This window comes from Ranitomeya imitator, chromosome 4 (assembly GCF_032444005.1).
Source record: "Ranitomeya imitator isolate aRanImi1 chromosome 4, aRanImi1.pri, whole genome shotgun sequence".
Classification (NCBI taxonomy): domain Eukaryota; kingdom Metazoa; phylum Chordata; class Amphibia; order Anura; family Dendrobatidae; genus Ranitomeya; species Ranitomeya imitator.
In genome coordinates, this window is record NC_091285.1 from 575,607,070 (window position 1) to 575,624,802 (window position 17,733).

A 17,733-nucleotide genomic window follows, 5' to 3' on the forward strand; every position below is an offset into this window, starting at 1 on the left:
AACTTTTATTGACAAACACATCAAGTTTATGCAAAGACTCAAAATTTACAGTGTTGATCCCTTATTTTTTAAGAATTCTGCAATTTGCCCTGGCAGCTGGATATCGACTGTCTTGGGCCACATCCTGACTGATGACAACCCATTCTTGTCTAACCAGTGCTTCGAGTTCATCACAACCACTTTTGAGGATTAACCATAGGTTCTCAATGGGATTGAGATCCGAGGAGTTTTCTGGATCTAAAATTTCAATGTTTTGCTCACTGAGGCACTTAGTTATTACTTTTGCCATGCGACATGGTAATCCATCATGCTGAAAAAAAGTGTTCATCAAAAAATTGCTCCTGGATCGTTGATAAACTGACCAATATCTTGGAGAGCGGGTACAAGATCGGATCCCTGCTGTCAATTGTATTCACATCGTTCAGATGCAATTCTGATCACCATCATTTCCAGAGTGAAGGCGATGTGCAGCAGCATGCTGAGGTTACCTAATCACGCTGCTGACGTCACTGCAGTGCTGCAAGTAAGGAGAAAATGGCAGGAAGGTAAACATTCCAATGAGGGTACTTTATTGAGGAGGTGGGGACAATATGTGGGGGTGTGAGAAGGGGGGAATAGTATAGAGACTGAGCTGTATGTGGGGACACAGTGTGAACTGAGAGTAAGGAAGACAGTATAGAAAGAGGGCAGGGTAAGGGGATAGTGTGAAGGCACAGTATAGCGATGGTGCAGCATGGGGACAGTGTGAAGGCACAGTATAGAGAAGGGGCAGCATTGTAGGGACAGTGGGAGAGTACAGTATATAGGAAAGTAGAGAAAGTGTGCAGCAAATATAGGGATAATGTAGTGGTTATTGCTAAAAAGGGTGGACAGTGTGGTGGATAGAGCTCATAAGGGTGATGAGGGTGGCGGTTATAACTAATAAGTATGTAAATCGCATATGAGTGGTCACATGATGACAACTCATATCACTTTAGTGTTGTTTAGAAGGGGTCGTCAAGCTGAGTATTTTTTCCTGGGTACAGAAAAACCTAACTTTGTCTCTTCTATGGCACTGCTGGAAATAGTGGAGTGCTGTATTCTGCTTCTCCAGCAGTCCTATAGACAATGAATGGAGCGAAGGTGCAGTATGCGGATCTCAGCTCTATTCAAAGTGGGGCTCTGCAGAATTCCTTTCTTGGGATCACTGGGTGTCCCAGCATTTCAGTACCCCATGACAAGCAGGTTATCACCCATCTTATTTATAGGGCATAAGTTGTGGTTTTGAGAAAGCCCCTGTAAGACTTTTCTAGCTCTACCTTATTCACTTCTATCAATGAAAGGCTTCTTGTGCCTTTCAGCTATATAAATGACACGTCTATTATTATTTTTGACTATCAGCAATGGATGACATATCGTTATTAACATGTAGTGGCAAAACAAGCAGCATTATCCTGCGCATTAATCATAGCAGTAACCTTCCGGACCTAAGCTGTCGTGTGACTGGAGTCTGGTTCTCAGTGGGCAATGATGTCCACCCAGGTCATTAAGGTCCATTAATCTGTAAGTCTTTCAAGCAAAGAAAGAAAGAAACAGTGATAGTCTGTGGTCCAAAACGAAAAATAATGTTTTTCAGGAGCGTTAATACTAATTCGGAAGAGACAGAAGGCACTTTATTGGTATCTGAATTTTTGTATGCGGTGATGGCAGAATTCATTTTATAAGTAGTGCCCTGTCTGTACCAATCCAAACACTCAATTCCATGTTTTTCAAACCCAAAACAATCAAATTAATAAAACTAGCAAAAACCATAATAAATAAAGAATTTTCTATCATGTTCAACTGTGTATTCAACTGTGCTGCCAATGTAGATCAGATTTCATTCTGGAAATAGGTTTTGTCTTTTTCTACGAATTTACATATGCAAACTTACTATACATTGTGTGCCATCTGCTGAGGCGGATTGGCTTTTATTTAGAAGCCGCTCCTCTGACACATGGAGGACATCCGTAAGGGGCTACAGAGCCAAAGAACAGCGCCATGTAAATAAACATTCACAGCAGCCGCCTAACCGTCCCCTTGTAGCGGCAGACCCCATCACTTTGGCACGGTATCCATATTTGAAAGTGTGAACACTACACATTGCTTTGTCACTGAATGGTGTTGATATCAGAGCTGCTTTTAGGGTATGTTCACACGGGGGAAATACATTGCGGATTTGACGACTATATCGGAATTAGTAGTAAAGTGATACGGATTTTAAAGAGGACCTGTCACTTGCTCAAACTGAGTTAAATACTTTGTAAAAATCTTTGAGTTCCCCTGATTCTGACGTTTTGAGGTGGGTTTTTTTTTTGCGTTTTGCACTGTGTTGCTTTATTGCAATATATTCACATTTATTGCTTATGGAGCGCAGTATGTGAAATCTCTGTTAGCAGACCAATTGGATGTCTTTTCAGAGTCTTCTCAGGGGGTGTTCACTTTCAAACCTCCATCCCAGATACTGCTAATCAAAGCACAGCAGCATCTGAAACTGTTTCACTGCTAGATGAGCTTCCGAGTTGTGATTGGCATGGCACAAAATACCTATGGAAAATAAACAGCATGTGCATGAGATTACAAAAATCACATGGATTATGCTGGTACTATAAAACCCTGCATCAAATAGGCTGCATAAAAAACACAGCAAAAATGCCATCTAGAAACATACCTTTAATCACAATTTAAAAAGCCAATATTTGGGAACATTCTTATAAACATTTTTTTCCTGATCATCGGTCTCGCTAAACAGGTCAGCAATCACAGGACGAATGAGAAAAACTCTTGGTCTTCGGGTGAGATCATTTTTAAAGAAGATTGAAAATCATTTTTCATCAGCAGCACATCGTCCTGTGTAAACTAAACGTGCTGCCGATAACATGACATAGAATGAACATGTTACTGATCCTTCGGTGATCATTGAAGTGTGGTCGGCCTCTAAATAATCTATCCAAATGGGGCCTTAGATCTTCTGGTAAAATCTAGATGGATAATCCTCTCCGCATGTTTCCTGATACGGTGGTATCTGTCCATGCTCGGGCGCTAACCAAGTGTGTTCGAATGATATGTGCGAGTCCCCGTGGCTGCATGTCTCGGGGCTGTTCAACAGCCACAACGTATGCAGGGATTAACCTAACAAACAGACAATCCCTGCATGTGTTGTGGTTGTCTAACAGATGCGAGACATGAAGCCGATGAAACGCGAACATATTTTTCGAACACGCCAAAGACACTTGGTTGGCACAAGAGCATGCTCAGATAGAACCTTATCCGAACATGTTCGCTCATCACTAATTATAATCATTAGTTGAATAATGCACCAGTTTGCAGAGATGGTATCTACATATAAAGGTCTGGAGCTGACAGCCGAATATATTTCTAAGGTTAAATCTAACTGTGGTCTCGATGTGTGATCAGATTAATGTCATAGCCAAGCAATAAAATCATTGTTAAATGACCAGTTTAACTTTCATACAAAGTTAATGCTAATTTAATGAGGGGTGGGAATGTGGGATAGAGATAAGCTGACTTTCTTCGTTCCTCTGGAATGTGCTCACGACTCCCCAGATCTCGAAGCTAATGTCAGCAATATAGATGTTTCAGAATAGAATATGAAGGACAACTTTTTCATTCTTGGCTTTGTTGCTCCTAAGAGCTGTCATTCTCTCGTAACGTCCCTGAAGTCACCACACGCCCTATTGTATCCTGGGATTTCTCATCCTCCCTTCCATCTGAAAGCCATCACATTCCCACACACTACCCAAATACCCTAAGGCTGGGACTACATGGGTGACTTCATCACTGAGAAATTGCCTGTGGCCTCAATGACCCAAAACTGGGGTGGGTCAACACATAATCCATCACTATCATCAACCATTTCTCATTTTCCTCTTTCAGAAGAGACCTAGTAGAATTTGGAACAACTAAGCACCTTTCAATATCTTCTGCTGTTTTGTAAAAGTCTCTTAAGTCTTCTGGGCATTTATTAGTAAAGTAGAAAACCAACATCAGCTAACTGGACACATGATTTTAATGTGTGATTCGATGAAGATTAATTATTATTCATTGTACACACCTTACTTTCTGAATTTTGGTCAACTCATGATCTACTGTGTTTATATACTGTTGTATATATACTGAAAGGAACAAATATAAAAAATCATGAAAAAAGCTGATTTCATGAAAAAATTAGGTTTTGTACGTTGGGTGCAAAATATCTGCATTTTCCTTAGTTATCATCCACTGAAGGATGATGCAAACAGATGCAATTGAATTTTTTTACATGCTTCAAAGATATATTTTTCGGTCTCAACAATTGACTGTAACCCACTTTTTCTTTGGACAATGTACCGTTCCTTATTTTGGTGTACTTTTCACTTAAGTTTTTTTTTACACTGCTTAATCATTTAAAAAAAACAATAATGAACCTATGCACCACACTCAAGGTTTTTGTTCTTCTGCCTTTAAAGGGACTCTGTCACCTGAATTTGGAGGGAACAATCTTCAGTCATAGGGGCGGGGTTTTCGGGTGTTTGATTCACCCTTTCCTTACTCACCGGCTGCATGCTGGCTGCAATATTGGATTGAAGTTCATTCTCTGTCCTCCGTAGTACACGCCTGCACAAGGGAATCTTGCCTTGTCCCTTTAAAATGGGAGTAGCTAAATGGTGTTGTAGTGTGTGCCATTTATAATTATTGGCACGCGCCAGATTTTTGTTAAAATGAATAGCCTAAATTTAGAAAACGAAGAATTAGGCAAGCAAGGAATGCCAAATCAACTACACAGCGTGCGCCACTATGATATACAGTATTTCACAAATCTATGACTGCTTGAACTAAGTTTCCTTTGTCTATCAGACAGCATTATTACATATAGGGCAATAGTTTACATTTGGGACACAAAAGTGCCAATGCAAAGCCAGGATAGACCAACAGGATCAGTTGTAACATCAGCTTTGACAGATATTTTAGTGACTGTAAGGATATGGACATGTTGTCCATGTTTCCCTCTTGAAGAAACAAGTTTAATGCTGTCTAATGTTATGTGATATATAGTGTGACTTATGATGTGTGTTTTAGATTTCATCAATACTGTTTGTGTAGTTTGACCATAGGGACAGTTAGAGTTAATGTTTTGGACTAGCCCGGAGAGGTAGGGGCTGACTTGCAAGGAAAGTGACAATTTCTTATGAGATAGTCATATAGGACCTGGGGTGCATAGCTATTGAAGCTAGATGTTCAAGGTGAGCAGTGCTGCATTCTGGGGTGTCCCAAAGTGAGAGAAGACCAAAGAAAAGGAATAGTGAGATCTGGAGCAGAAGTGACTAAGAGAAAAAGTGACCTTCTAGAGATGGATCCTGGGAGAGGACGCCAAGCCATAAGGCCCCAAGTCTAAAATGTTTGAAGGTAACGGGCCTAAACAGAACTGAGTACATGATACTAGTAAAGTGTCCCAGACAGGGGTTCCAGAGACACAGAATTACTGGCCAAACTTGCACCCTAAAGGGAAACGAGGATGCAGAACCATGGGACAAGTAAGCGACTCTTGCAAAGCTGGACTGCAGTGTTAAAGCTGGGTTATGGTGAAGTAGTGAGAAACAGTCAACATAGTGAAAAAAAGGGAAACAAAGGAAGGAAACTGTGTGAAGAAAACGTTCATAAGACCCGCTTTCTCTTGCATATATTTCCTACCAAGTTCCCGTTCAGTAAAAAGTTGATTTTTGACGAATGGTCTCTTTCATTGGACTGTGAAACATCTGGTCCTGGCAAACTAGCAACATCGGTTAAATGCAACCTGCACAGGCGTAGCGCCCTCACAGCACAAGTCCACATACCCATACAGCGTGTCGGGACGCGACTGATGAGTGCCTCATCCAAGGTTACCATGTTACATCACAAAAATCAATTGGGACAAAAAATATATAGGTGTGAGCAAAGGCTTAACGTTTCAGTCCCATTTCACTTTTTATCACATTCTCAGTTTGTTGAGAAAAAAAACCCAACAAACTGAGGATGAGTAAAGAAAAAACATTTTTCCAGAACAAACTGAGTGTAATGAAAAAAAGGGGACACCCAATTAATCAGATTTGTCTTGCTCTGAGCAAGGCTGTACAAACTACGATTTTCTGCATCTGCAAAAGAAGTCGCAGAGAGCAGGCTTTGTCTATACAAATGCTGCAGTTATTTACATCCATACCACACTGTGCATGCTGCCCACACTACGGGGATAAAGCTGCCATACACGTTACATAGCTGCCAGCTAACTATCATTTGTCCAACAGCCACCACTACCGACCCCATACAAATGCACATTGGGCCTGGCTGAGCGTGCATGTATTCTGAATGAGGATAGGGAAGTAAGCAGCAGATTCCAGAAATCTCTGGTGACTTCTTATCTCCTCTGGAAACAAAAGAATGAGGCATTTTGAAATCCAACATCACAATATGTTGTTAGAATAAAGCCTGGAGGTCCGACATTACATACCCAGATTCACACTGTGTCCTAACTTATTAATGAAGCATTTTTCCTACAAAGGTGTATTCCCACTTAGACATTTATGATATAAATAGAATATGCCATAATGTCTGATAGATGCAGGTGCAACCTCTGAGTCCAGAACAATTGTGGAAATATGTGCAGGTCGCAGAGCTGGAACTAGGGCCGGCTTCAAGTTTCAAGTTTTCTTGGGCCCCGGGCGAAAGAGTCTCATTGGGTCCCTTTAACACATACCACAATTCATGATGCACAGATACGGCAGAGAAATATAGGTATAGTACAATGCCAAAGATTTCACTTCTTACATTACATGAGTGATATCAATAGCTCAAACCAGACAGTATAGTCCTCCATACAGTATAGTGTACCCCATGTAATGCTCCATACAGAATAATGAGCCCTATATATTGCTCCAAACAGTATAATGAGCCACATATATTGCTCCAACAAGTATTATGGGTGCCACATGGTGCTCCCTACAGAATAAAAAGCCCCATACATTGCTCCATACAGAATAATGAGCCCTATATATTGCTCCATACAGAATAATGAGCCCTATATATTGCTCTATACAGAATAATGAGCCCCATATATTTCTCCAAATAGTATAATGAGCCACATATATTGCTCCATACAGTATAATGAGCCCTATATATTGCTCCATACAGTATATAATAGGCCCCATATATTGCTCCATACAGAATAATTAGCAACATATAATGCTCCATAAAGAATAATGAGCCCCATATAATGCTCCATACAGAATAATGAGCCCCATATATTGCTCCATACAGAATAATGAGCCACATATATTGCTCCAACAAGTATTATGGGCGCCACATAGTGCTCCCTACAGAATAAAAAGCCCCATACATTGCTCCATACAGAATAATGAGCCCTATATATTGCTCCATACAGAATAATGAGCTCTATATATTGCTCCATACAGAATAATGAGCCCTATATATTGCTCTATACAGAATAATGAGCCCCATATATTTCTCCAAATAGTATAATGAGCCACATATATTGCTCCATACAGTATAATGAGCCCTATATATTGCTCCATACAGTATATAATAGGCCCCATATATTGCTCCATACAGAATAATGAGCCACATATATTGCTCCATACAGAATAATGAGCCATATATATTGCTCTATACAATATAATGAGCACCATATAATGCTCCATACAGTATAATGAGCACCATATAATGCTCCATACAGTATAATGAGCCCCATATAATGCTCTTTACATAATAGGTCCCATATAAATTTCCATACAGTAGGTGATGTGCTCTGTATAATGTTCCAGTATATGATGGGCTCCATATATTGCTCCATATATCATGGGCCCCATATACTGTTCCATATATAATGGGCCCCATATAATGCTCGATAAATAATGGCCTCCATATACAATGCTCCAGTGTATAATGGGCCCCGTATATGATGCTCCAGTGTATAATGGACCACATATATAATGGGCCCCATATATGATGCTCCAGTGTATAATGTTCCCCATATATTGCTCCAAACATTAAAAAAATGGAATACTCACCTTTGCTCCCTGGCCACTGCTCTGCTCCAGACTCCTCAGCGTCTTTCAGCTCTCTGTACTGTGACTGTTCAGGCAGAGGGCACACAGACATGATGTCATTGCGCCCTCTGACCTGAACATCACAGTTAGGAGATGTGGAAGACACCGAAGAAGTGGAGCAGGGAGAGGTAAATATCACAAGTGCCGGGGCCCTGACCAAGCGGGTGGGGGGGCCAATTCGCAGGTGCCAGGCCCCCATAGCGTGCCAGTGTCACTGACGGTGAGTGGGCCCCCGCCTGCTTAGGGCCCCAGCATTTGCCCGGGTGCGCCGGTTGGTGATGCTGGCCCTGGCTGTGATCCTCATCTTTCAGATATTTAAGATATATTCTGTGGAGACCCCCATGGAAGGTGATATTTATGTCAAAGTGAAGTTACTTACAACTTACACCTAAGGCCCCTTTCACACATCAGTTTTTTGCTGTCAGTCACAATCCGTTGGATCCATCGCAGATTGTGAAAAACTGATGCGACGGATCCGTTTTTTCGAGGGATCTGGCTACTTGGATCCTAAAAAAAATCGGAGCATGCTCAGTTAAAAAAATGTAATCCGTCTCCGGATTCCATCATTTGACGGATCCGGCGCCCGTAGGCTTCCATTCGAGCAAACGACGGACGTTGAAGGATCCGTCGCTGACCGTTTTTTCGATGGGCACAAAAAACATTACTTTGTCCGTTGTCTCCGGCCACCGGACAAACAATTTTCAACGGATCCAGCGAACGATGGATGAAACGTGCGGCCATCCCATCGCAATCCGTCGCTAGTACAAGTCTATGAGAAATTATTTTTTTCCAAATTCGACGGGTTGCGACTGATAGCAACAAACTGATGTGTGAAAGGGGCCTAAGCCTGATGCCTTTGCTTAATAGGAACCATTGGAAATAACTGGGGACAACAGTAGAGATGGCAGTGGCAACAGAAATTAAAAAGTAGTGGCGCAGTGGTTAGCACTGATGCTTTGCAGCGCTGGGGTCCTGGGTTCAAATCCCACCAAGGACAACATCTGCAAGGAGTTTCTATGTTCTCCCCATGTTTTTGTGGATTTTCTCCGGGTTCTCTCGCTTCATCACATACTGATAAGGAATGTAGATTGTGAGCCCAATGGGGACAGTGATGATAATGTTTGCAAAGTGCTGTGGAATATGATGGCGCTATATAAGAAAAGCTTAATAAATAAAAATTTTAAAAGAATATTAATTTATTATTAAGTGCTACCCTGTCAATCGTGACACCCTGGGTGTCCAAACTACTGTCATTCTTGGCAAAATATATTATGATTTCCCTTACTGTAATAAGAATTTCTGCAGTCTGTATCATGTGAGCAGGCTGTCACCATGTGTAGGCAGCAACTGCATGAAACTATACATATTGCAAACCGCTATTATATTCTGTTAAATAGCTCTAAGGTGAAACTATACAATGGTGTTTTCGAATATTCTATGTGATTGAAAATAAACAATTTCACCGTTTTCATCTAGTGGTTAAAAAAATGGGCAAAATACTTATTTTTTTATAGCTCCATTGAGAATACGCGTATATAAATATTTGTATATACATATATCCTTGGTGTCATTAAGTACTATGGTATCCAAGATACATTTAATGCAGTGGTCCCTTTTGCAGGTATGATGGGCTAAAGCTTTTGTGCTGTTGTAATACCCATCATATCCACTAAGGGCAGCACACAGGGTGGATCTGACATTTGTTCCTAAATCCAATGCACCTCTGGTTTTAGCCCTTTTATATTGAAAAAAAAAGCTTTTCTGATGCGTAATTCATAGCAACTTTGATTCTAAATTTACATTGAATCCTAAAATGTAATTGATAATTTTACAAATTTTCTAATTTAATGACATTTAATCATTTCTAATGAAATTTGACACTGTTCTGCGTGTTGAAATATATGCGCTAAATTTACTGGTTGCACATCTACAACTGAAGTGACCTGAATGTCTTACTATGGATATGTTGGTGAATTACCGCAATCTTGCAAATGTGGTTAAAAGAAATAATTGATACTCAATTATCTCCAATTAATAACCCTCATTATTATGCAGTTTAAAGAGAAGTGAATTACCAAAATCCACGATAATCCTAATTATATGGGATTGTGGTGCTCTTTGCTATTGCACAAAAGGAGCGGTGCATTTCTTAGCAGAATGGATTAAACACGCCTCACATGGTCCAGATCGAGCAGGCGAGACGTACAATGTATGTACACATGTCATCATCAGGCGGGGAGCTCATATGCACACTGCGCCCAGATCCGTATCTGTACAAAGAGGAACCATGCACATTTACACATAGATCAATGGGAACAGACCCCAGGAGGCTCATTATCCAAAGCAGAAGATACAAATAATGTCGCATCACTGTTGGTGTTTTCCTTGAAAAAAAAACTATTGTTAAGATCGTGGCATCGCATGGGTTAACACGTTGTCGCGATCATGTTTTTGGGTTATGATGAGGCATGCCACGCTGCCCCGCTGAGCATCCCTTTGCACATTATTTATTGCCATTTGGCACAATTCCTTGCTGCTCGGAGACTTGTTGACACAGCCATGTGCTCTAGTACTAGACAGCGTTACACACCCGGATGGTAGACAATGCTCTGCCCATCCACTAGCACTACAAAGAGATGTTATGATCAGGCTGTCATGGCAACAGGACACTGAGGACCTCCAAGTCTTTTTAGGGAGGGGGGGTCTTCCTCTGCAAGATGCTGCAGAGCAATGTGGCACCGAGGGGTCCATGGCTACGAGGAATGGGGACAATACCTAGGGTAGACTGACATCCTTGCCTAGATAGGTGTGCGAGACGGAACTCATATGAACGAACAAGACAATGCTACCATAGCACCAGACGAAGGTAGATGGGGGTAGTCTAGGCAGATTGGGGGAAACTTTATCAGTCCAAATGAAACATAGAGAATACAACAAGGAGCGTAAATCTTCCCATACAATGAAGGAAATGTGTCAGAGGGCGAACATGCGTCTCTAGCCTACGTGCCATGCCGGGAGGGTGTAAGCTCTTGGGTTCAGGTGGCCAATATTCGGTCACCGTGAGACTTTAGGTCCAGCTATGATTTAGACAACAAGTGCATGAGGCAATTCATTTACTCACCGAGGACGGAGATCATCAGTGCTAGTGACAATCCGAAGCAGCGACCACCAGCCATAGTATCACTTTATAATGTTCCCCCCAAAAAATCGGCCAAAATGCTCCAAGCAAAATGAGTCTGGAGAGTGCAGCTGCACAAAGCGATCCAGCCAGACGGTGGTAAGTCTCCGTCACTCGTCACTGGGACAATCGCGGCACATTTGCACCATTTTGCACGTGCGTTACAAAAAAAATTGTCAGCATCCCCTTTGCTCCTATAGACCATCCGCATGAGTGTGTGAGTGTGTGTGTGCACTGAACCAGCAGCTCCCAGGTCCCCCCCTTACCTCCTCCCTCTCACCACAGTTCTCTTGAGGCCCTTTCTGGGGAACAAAAGAGCCAGCTAGTGTTTTCAGCCAGTGGACTTTTTAAGCAAGTGATCCCCATGCTTTTGAACTTCGGGCGTGTGGATTTTAGGGGAGGTATCAAAGATCCCCCCCCCCCCCCCCCTTCTACTCAGATCTTGTTATGTCACGTCTGATATTTTTCTCCTCTTTCCAGGAGTGTGCCAGGAGATGCCAGGCAGCATCCGTGGGCGCTCGCCAATAATACGTGCTTTATAGATAGCATTTTCCAGATATATTTATTAAAGGAATCGAGGTGGAGGCGTGAATTCTCCCAAACCTCTGCCTATAAGACAAAGAGATAGTACCTCTAGCGTGATGATAGATGGATGTGACAGGCGTAAGGTAGAGGATGGCATGGCTCCCACCTAGAGGGATGGCGCACTACACTGGAAAAAAAAGTAGAGGAATGGAGAGCAGAAAAAGTCACGGGAAGAAAGAAAAGGCAAAGCGAGAAGAACTGATAATAATGCATTAGAAGCTGCAAAGTTCACAAACAGAAATGTCACAGAAAGCTACAAAGCGAAACAGCAGAAGAAAGAAAAAACATAAAACACTATTCGTAGATATCAAATCCTGAATTTACAGATACATACGTTTTGGAAACAGTACATCGACCGAAGAAGAATATTTGAAATCCCCAGCATTGGGTTACAATTTAGTTCAATTAACTTCATTGGATGAGGGTTGTACTTGTTCAAATATATTGTTTTCTATGTAAATACAGTGATGACAGGGTACACTCAAGAACAAAGCACTGATAAGCAATGTGTTACAGCAGAACTTGTGCTGAGCTTTATAGTTCTACTTGGGGCTCACACTGACGTATAATACAGAGGAGTATAAGAAAATCTATCATTGCACTCTGAGCAGTGTTATTCCGTGAGGCAGAGCAGATCTGCGTATTTTTTCTTATGCGATTGGCAGGATATCTTGAGCGGTGCACACCCATTCAAGTCAATAGGTGAGTGCAAAACATTGGACTGCACTCGGATATCATCCGAGTGCAGTCCGATATACGCCGAGAAAGGCAATAGAGAAGATGGAGAGATTGATTGAGTTGATTGATTGATTGAGAGATGGAGTCAGAATATAGTCTACCACAATAGTGAAAAAAATCAATATAGCAAAGAATAAATTTTACTTCATGGTACCAAATTTTGCCACCAAAACCAGATGATCTTGATTTTTATTTTTTCTTTCCAATACTCTGTTCTGATTTAGATGGTTATATAAGAAAAATAACCAAGTGACGTGCACACAAATCAGATGTGATTGGCTCCATGTGTAGTCCCTTATGCTTGTTTGCATCTCGGAGAAGAGCTGCTTTCTATTGCACGCACCATTCCTGTCTGTTAAACAGACTAAGGGTATGTGCACACGTCCGGATTTTTAGCGTTTATTTTGCGGAATTTCGCCAAAAAAACGCTATAATTCCGCATCAAAAACGCTAAAAATATGCATCCTATCATTTAGAATGCATTCCGGAATTTTTGTGCAGATGGATGCGTTTTTTTCCGCAAAAAAACCGCAATCCGCAAAAAAAATGAACATGCTCATTCTTTTTGCGGATTTTTTGCGGATTCCCTGATAAAAGGACATTCAGGAAAAAAAAAACGCAAAAAATCCGCAAAAATTCCGCGCAAAAAACGCGCGGAAAAAAACGCAAATTTCTGCCAGAAAACTCCGGATTTTGTCAGGAAAATAACCTGACGTGTGCACATAGCCTAAGGCTACTTTCACACTTTCATTTTTAGCAATCCGTCGTTTTGGGCAAAAAAAAACGGATCCTGCAAATGTTCCCGCAGGATGCGTTTTTTGCCCATAGACTTGTATTAGTGACGGATCGTGACGCATGGCCACACGTCGCGTCCATCGTGCAACGGATCCGTCGTGTTTTGGAGGATCGTCGGCACAAAAAAACGTTCAAGTGAACGCTTTTTTGTCCGCCGTTTTCGACCGCGCATGCACTGCCGAAACTCCGCCCCCTCCTCCCCGGACTTCAGAATGAGCAGCGGATGCGTTGAAAAACTGCATCCGCTGCCCACGTCGGACACAAATTTTACAACGTGCGTCGGTACGTCGGCCCGACACATAGCGCCGGACCCGTACCGACGCTAGTGTGAAAGTAGTCTAATCTACAACCCCTTGCAAAAATGATGGAATCACCGGCCTTGGAGGATGTTCATTCAGTTGTTTAATTTTGTAGACAAAAAGCAGATCACAGACATGGCACAAAACTAAAGTCATTTCAAATGGCAACTTTCTGGCTTTAAGAAACACTAAAAGAAATCAAGAACAACAAATGTGGCAGTCAGTAATGGTTACTTTTTTAACCAAGCATAGGGGAAAAATTATGGAATCACTCAATTCTGAGGAAAAAATTATGGAATCATGAAAAACAATCAAACAAAAAACTCTCCAAAACATCACTAGTATTTTGTTGCACCATCTCTGGCTTTTCTAACAGCTTGCAGTCTCTGAGGCATGAACTTAATGAGTGTCACACAGTCTCTTCATCAATCTGGCTCCAACTTTCTCTGATTGCTGTTGCCAGATCAGCTTTACAGGTTGGAGCCTTGTCATGGACCATTTTCTTCAACTTCCACCAAATATCTGCCCTCAGTCACTGGCTTTCCCTCTCTGGCGGAAGAAATTGCGCGGTAGCCCACACCAGTTTTTTATGTGAATTAATCCTTTAGTTTAACCCCTAAAGCTCCCAAATTTTGCACACACACACACTACTAACATTATTAGGGAGGGACATATAAAAATCTAACATACAGTATATCCAATGGTTTACTGTATGTAACCATGTCTCATATCCTGTCGGGTTCGGTAATGATTCAACAAAAGCTGACAATTGAATTACCGGCTTTTCTGCTATCTAGCTCTGTATGAAATATAAATATATATATGTGTGTTTCAATGATATATATATATATATATATATATCTATCTATATCTATAATATGTGTAGACATTTATTTTATCTACTAGATTGTGGCCCGATTCTAACGCATCGGGTATTCTACGAGAATAGGATATGCATTTTCCCGTAGTATATGGACAATGATGATTTCAGAATTCGCGGCAGACTGTGCCCGTCGCTGATTGGTCGAGGCAACCTTTATGACATCATCGTCGCCATGGCAACCATTATGACATCATCGTTGCTGTGCCCGTTGCTGATTGGTCGAGGCCTGGCGGCCTCGACCAATCAGAGACGCGGGATTTCCAGGACAGACAGACAGACAGACAGACGGAAAAACCCTTAGACAATTATATATATAGATTCTATTTTAACCTGCCAGTGTGATTTTACTGTACACTGCACTGAATTGCCGGCTTTTCTACAGAACACCGGTGCGTATTTCTCACAAGTCACGCTGATTGTCCGCGTGGTGTGTGAGTTTTTCTCGCACCCATAAACTTGCATTGGCGATTCCTGGCCCAGATACGCTGACAATCGCAGGTGGGCCCTTAAAAAAATGATTTTGCAAATTTTGTTGGAAAAATGAAAAATCACTGGTCAACTTTTAACCCTTATAATTTCCTAACAAAAAAATTTGGTTCCAAAATTGTGCTGATGTAAAGTAGACATGTGGGAAATGTTACTAATTAACTATTTTCTGTGACATATCTCTGTGATTTAAGGGCATGAAAATTCAAAGTTGGAAAATTGCTAACTTTTCCAAAATTTTAACCAAATTTAGGTTTTTTCACAAATAAATGCAAGTCATACTGAAGAAATTTTACCACTATCATGATGTAAAAAACGTCATGAAAAAAACCACCTAGATCCATTGCAGCGTTCCAGAGTTATTACCTCATAGTGTGACAGTGGTCAGAATTGTAAAGATTGGCCTGATCATTAACGTGCAAACCACCTTCGGAGATAAAGAGGTTAATAAAATGGGGGTCCATCTCATAGTCTGAATTTATGGTAGCTTACTCGGTGGGCGGCGGTGGAGATCTCAACCTCTGCATGTACTGTATCTGGCTGCCATTTTCCTAAAACCCACCGCCGGAAATAAATGGACTCTGCTCCTGCCTCGGAAATTTTCTTGAGACCAGGGAACGCAGCATTGCACTGCCAGTACACCCCTTTTTCACAGCCCGGGGTCCACAGCATCGCCTCACTCCTGCCGCCAATAGTTTCCTGCAGCAGTAACCATGCCTCCTGTGAGCCCACTCCACTGCCGCTGCTCCACCAGTAAGATACATTCAGAATATAAGATGCACCCCTATTTACCTCCCATTTTGTGGGAAAAGAGTGCATCTTATGATCAAAAAAATACTGTACTTTTTATACATTTAATCCCACAAATAGGCATTGTTTATAAAATATACAAAAGATGTACAAAGGGGACAAGAAAATACAGTATATACAATCACATAAAAAATAAAAAGGATAAACAAAAGAAAATTGCTAGACGTGATGTCACAAGAAAGATGCAGATCTGGTGTAGGGGAGTGTTCTGATTACGAAATGGTGCAGTCCTCTATCTCTTAGCACAGAACAATGGCTTTAGTGTCAGAATCTGCTGTTACCAGGGGATCTTAAGAGTCACGCCACTTGGTGACCTCACATGGAGATCGGCTCAGGTATCAAAAATTTTGAGATCCCAGTTCTTGAAGATGTCTGCCCCCCTGCAGGTCCCAGGCGAGAGATATTAATGATGATTAAGGGTGTTGTGGCACCTGAGCATATAGACGCCAGCGTTATGCTATCGCCAATACACTCGCCATCATATTACCAGATGTCCTTTGCATGAATTTTATCTGACTAAGGAAGAACCTGTTTGTTGACCTGGACTCCTTTCCTTTCTATTTGCATTTCTGGGCTGTGGTGTAGGCAGTGTCAGAGTACTGAAAGAGTTCGGAGAACATGAACAGTGAGCTGAAATTGCTATTACATTATTGGGAGATATTAATACCATAGTTCCTATCGTGACTTCACCTTTCTATAGATAGGAAACATGGCATATACAACATTATCCTGGTCAATATTAATTTGGGGTTGATGCGAAGACTGCACAGTGACGTAAGTATATGCTTTATGTTTGCCACTGCGCCACGATTCCGAAAATATGTCTCCCATAACTGTAAGGGTACCGTCACACAGTGCCATTTTGATCGCTACGACGGTACGATCCGTGACGTTCCAGCGATATCCATACGATATCGCTGTGTCTGACACGCAGCAGCGATCAGGGATCCTGCTGAGAATCGTACGTCGTAGCAGATCGTTTACGGCCGGCAGTCAGTGAGTGCGGGAAGCAGACGTCAAGGGACAGACACCGGAATGTAAGTATGTGCTGTTTGTTTCTTTTTACGCTGGTAACCAGGGTAAACATTGGGTTACTAAGCGCGGTCCTGCGCTTACTAAGGTCCTGGGTTACTAAGCGCGGTAAATCGTATAGTGTGACGGTACCCTAAGACCTACACTTGTCACAAAAAAAAACAATATTTGTATCTGGTTTCCGATGACGATGAGTCATTGGCCAAATGTTGCTTTGAAGAAAGGAAACTTATTTACATAAGGAAGAAAAGTATCACCCAAGAGCCCATTGTTTACTTTGTGTCTGGATATCTTGTTTGCTCTCCATCAGATAACCTACTTCAATTACCTGTTAACAGCACAGGGTCCTAGACCAAAAAAGAACAGATAGAGCAATAGAGTGTTAGCTCTTTTTGCTTCATTTACAAATTATTATGTAGCCATGCTTTTACACTCAATATGACAGTGATACTAATATGGGATGTGGCTTACAGTATTTTCAGGGGCATGTCTTTAGGCTTCTCTGCATTAGTGCACAGGGAGCACACCATCCACTTGATAAAGAACAAAAAACTTTGCAACTTAGAAACCAGCCACTCTTGACCTGGTGGCAGGTCCTCTTGACGCAACCGCCTTCTCCTCATACCCTTTGCCCAGACAAGGCTTGTTCCAGTTTAATGCATTGATTGTCATCCTGATTCCATGTTTTTCCATGCAGGCTGCATCTTATACTCATTTTATGGTCGGCTTGTGGATGAACTTCATGCAACACTTGTAACTAATGCCGATTGACCAGTGAGCACAGTGCCTACTGTTACTGGCAGATCACGT

The 17,733-nt window shown here is 41.7% G+C and overlaps 1 protein-coding gene across 1 annotated transcript in view; it reads right to left on the minus strand.

Moving 5' to 3' along the window:
• IGDCC3 (immunoglobulin superfamily DCC subclass member 3) overlaps positions 1 to 11,403 on the minus strand; it is a 233,753-nt gene extending 222,350 nt beyond the window's left edge. The window contains exon 1 of the mRNA XM_069766358.1: positions 11,239 to 11,403. Coding sequence (XP_069622459.1) covers positions 11,239 to 11,293 — 55 coding nt within the window. The 5' untranslated portion in view covers positions 11,294 to 11,403. The remainder of the gene's footprint in view (positions 1 to 11,238) is intronic.
• Between the last annotated feature and the right edge of the window lie 6,330 nt (positions 11,404 to 17,733).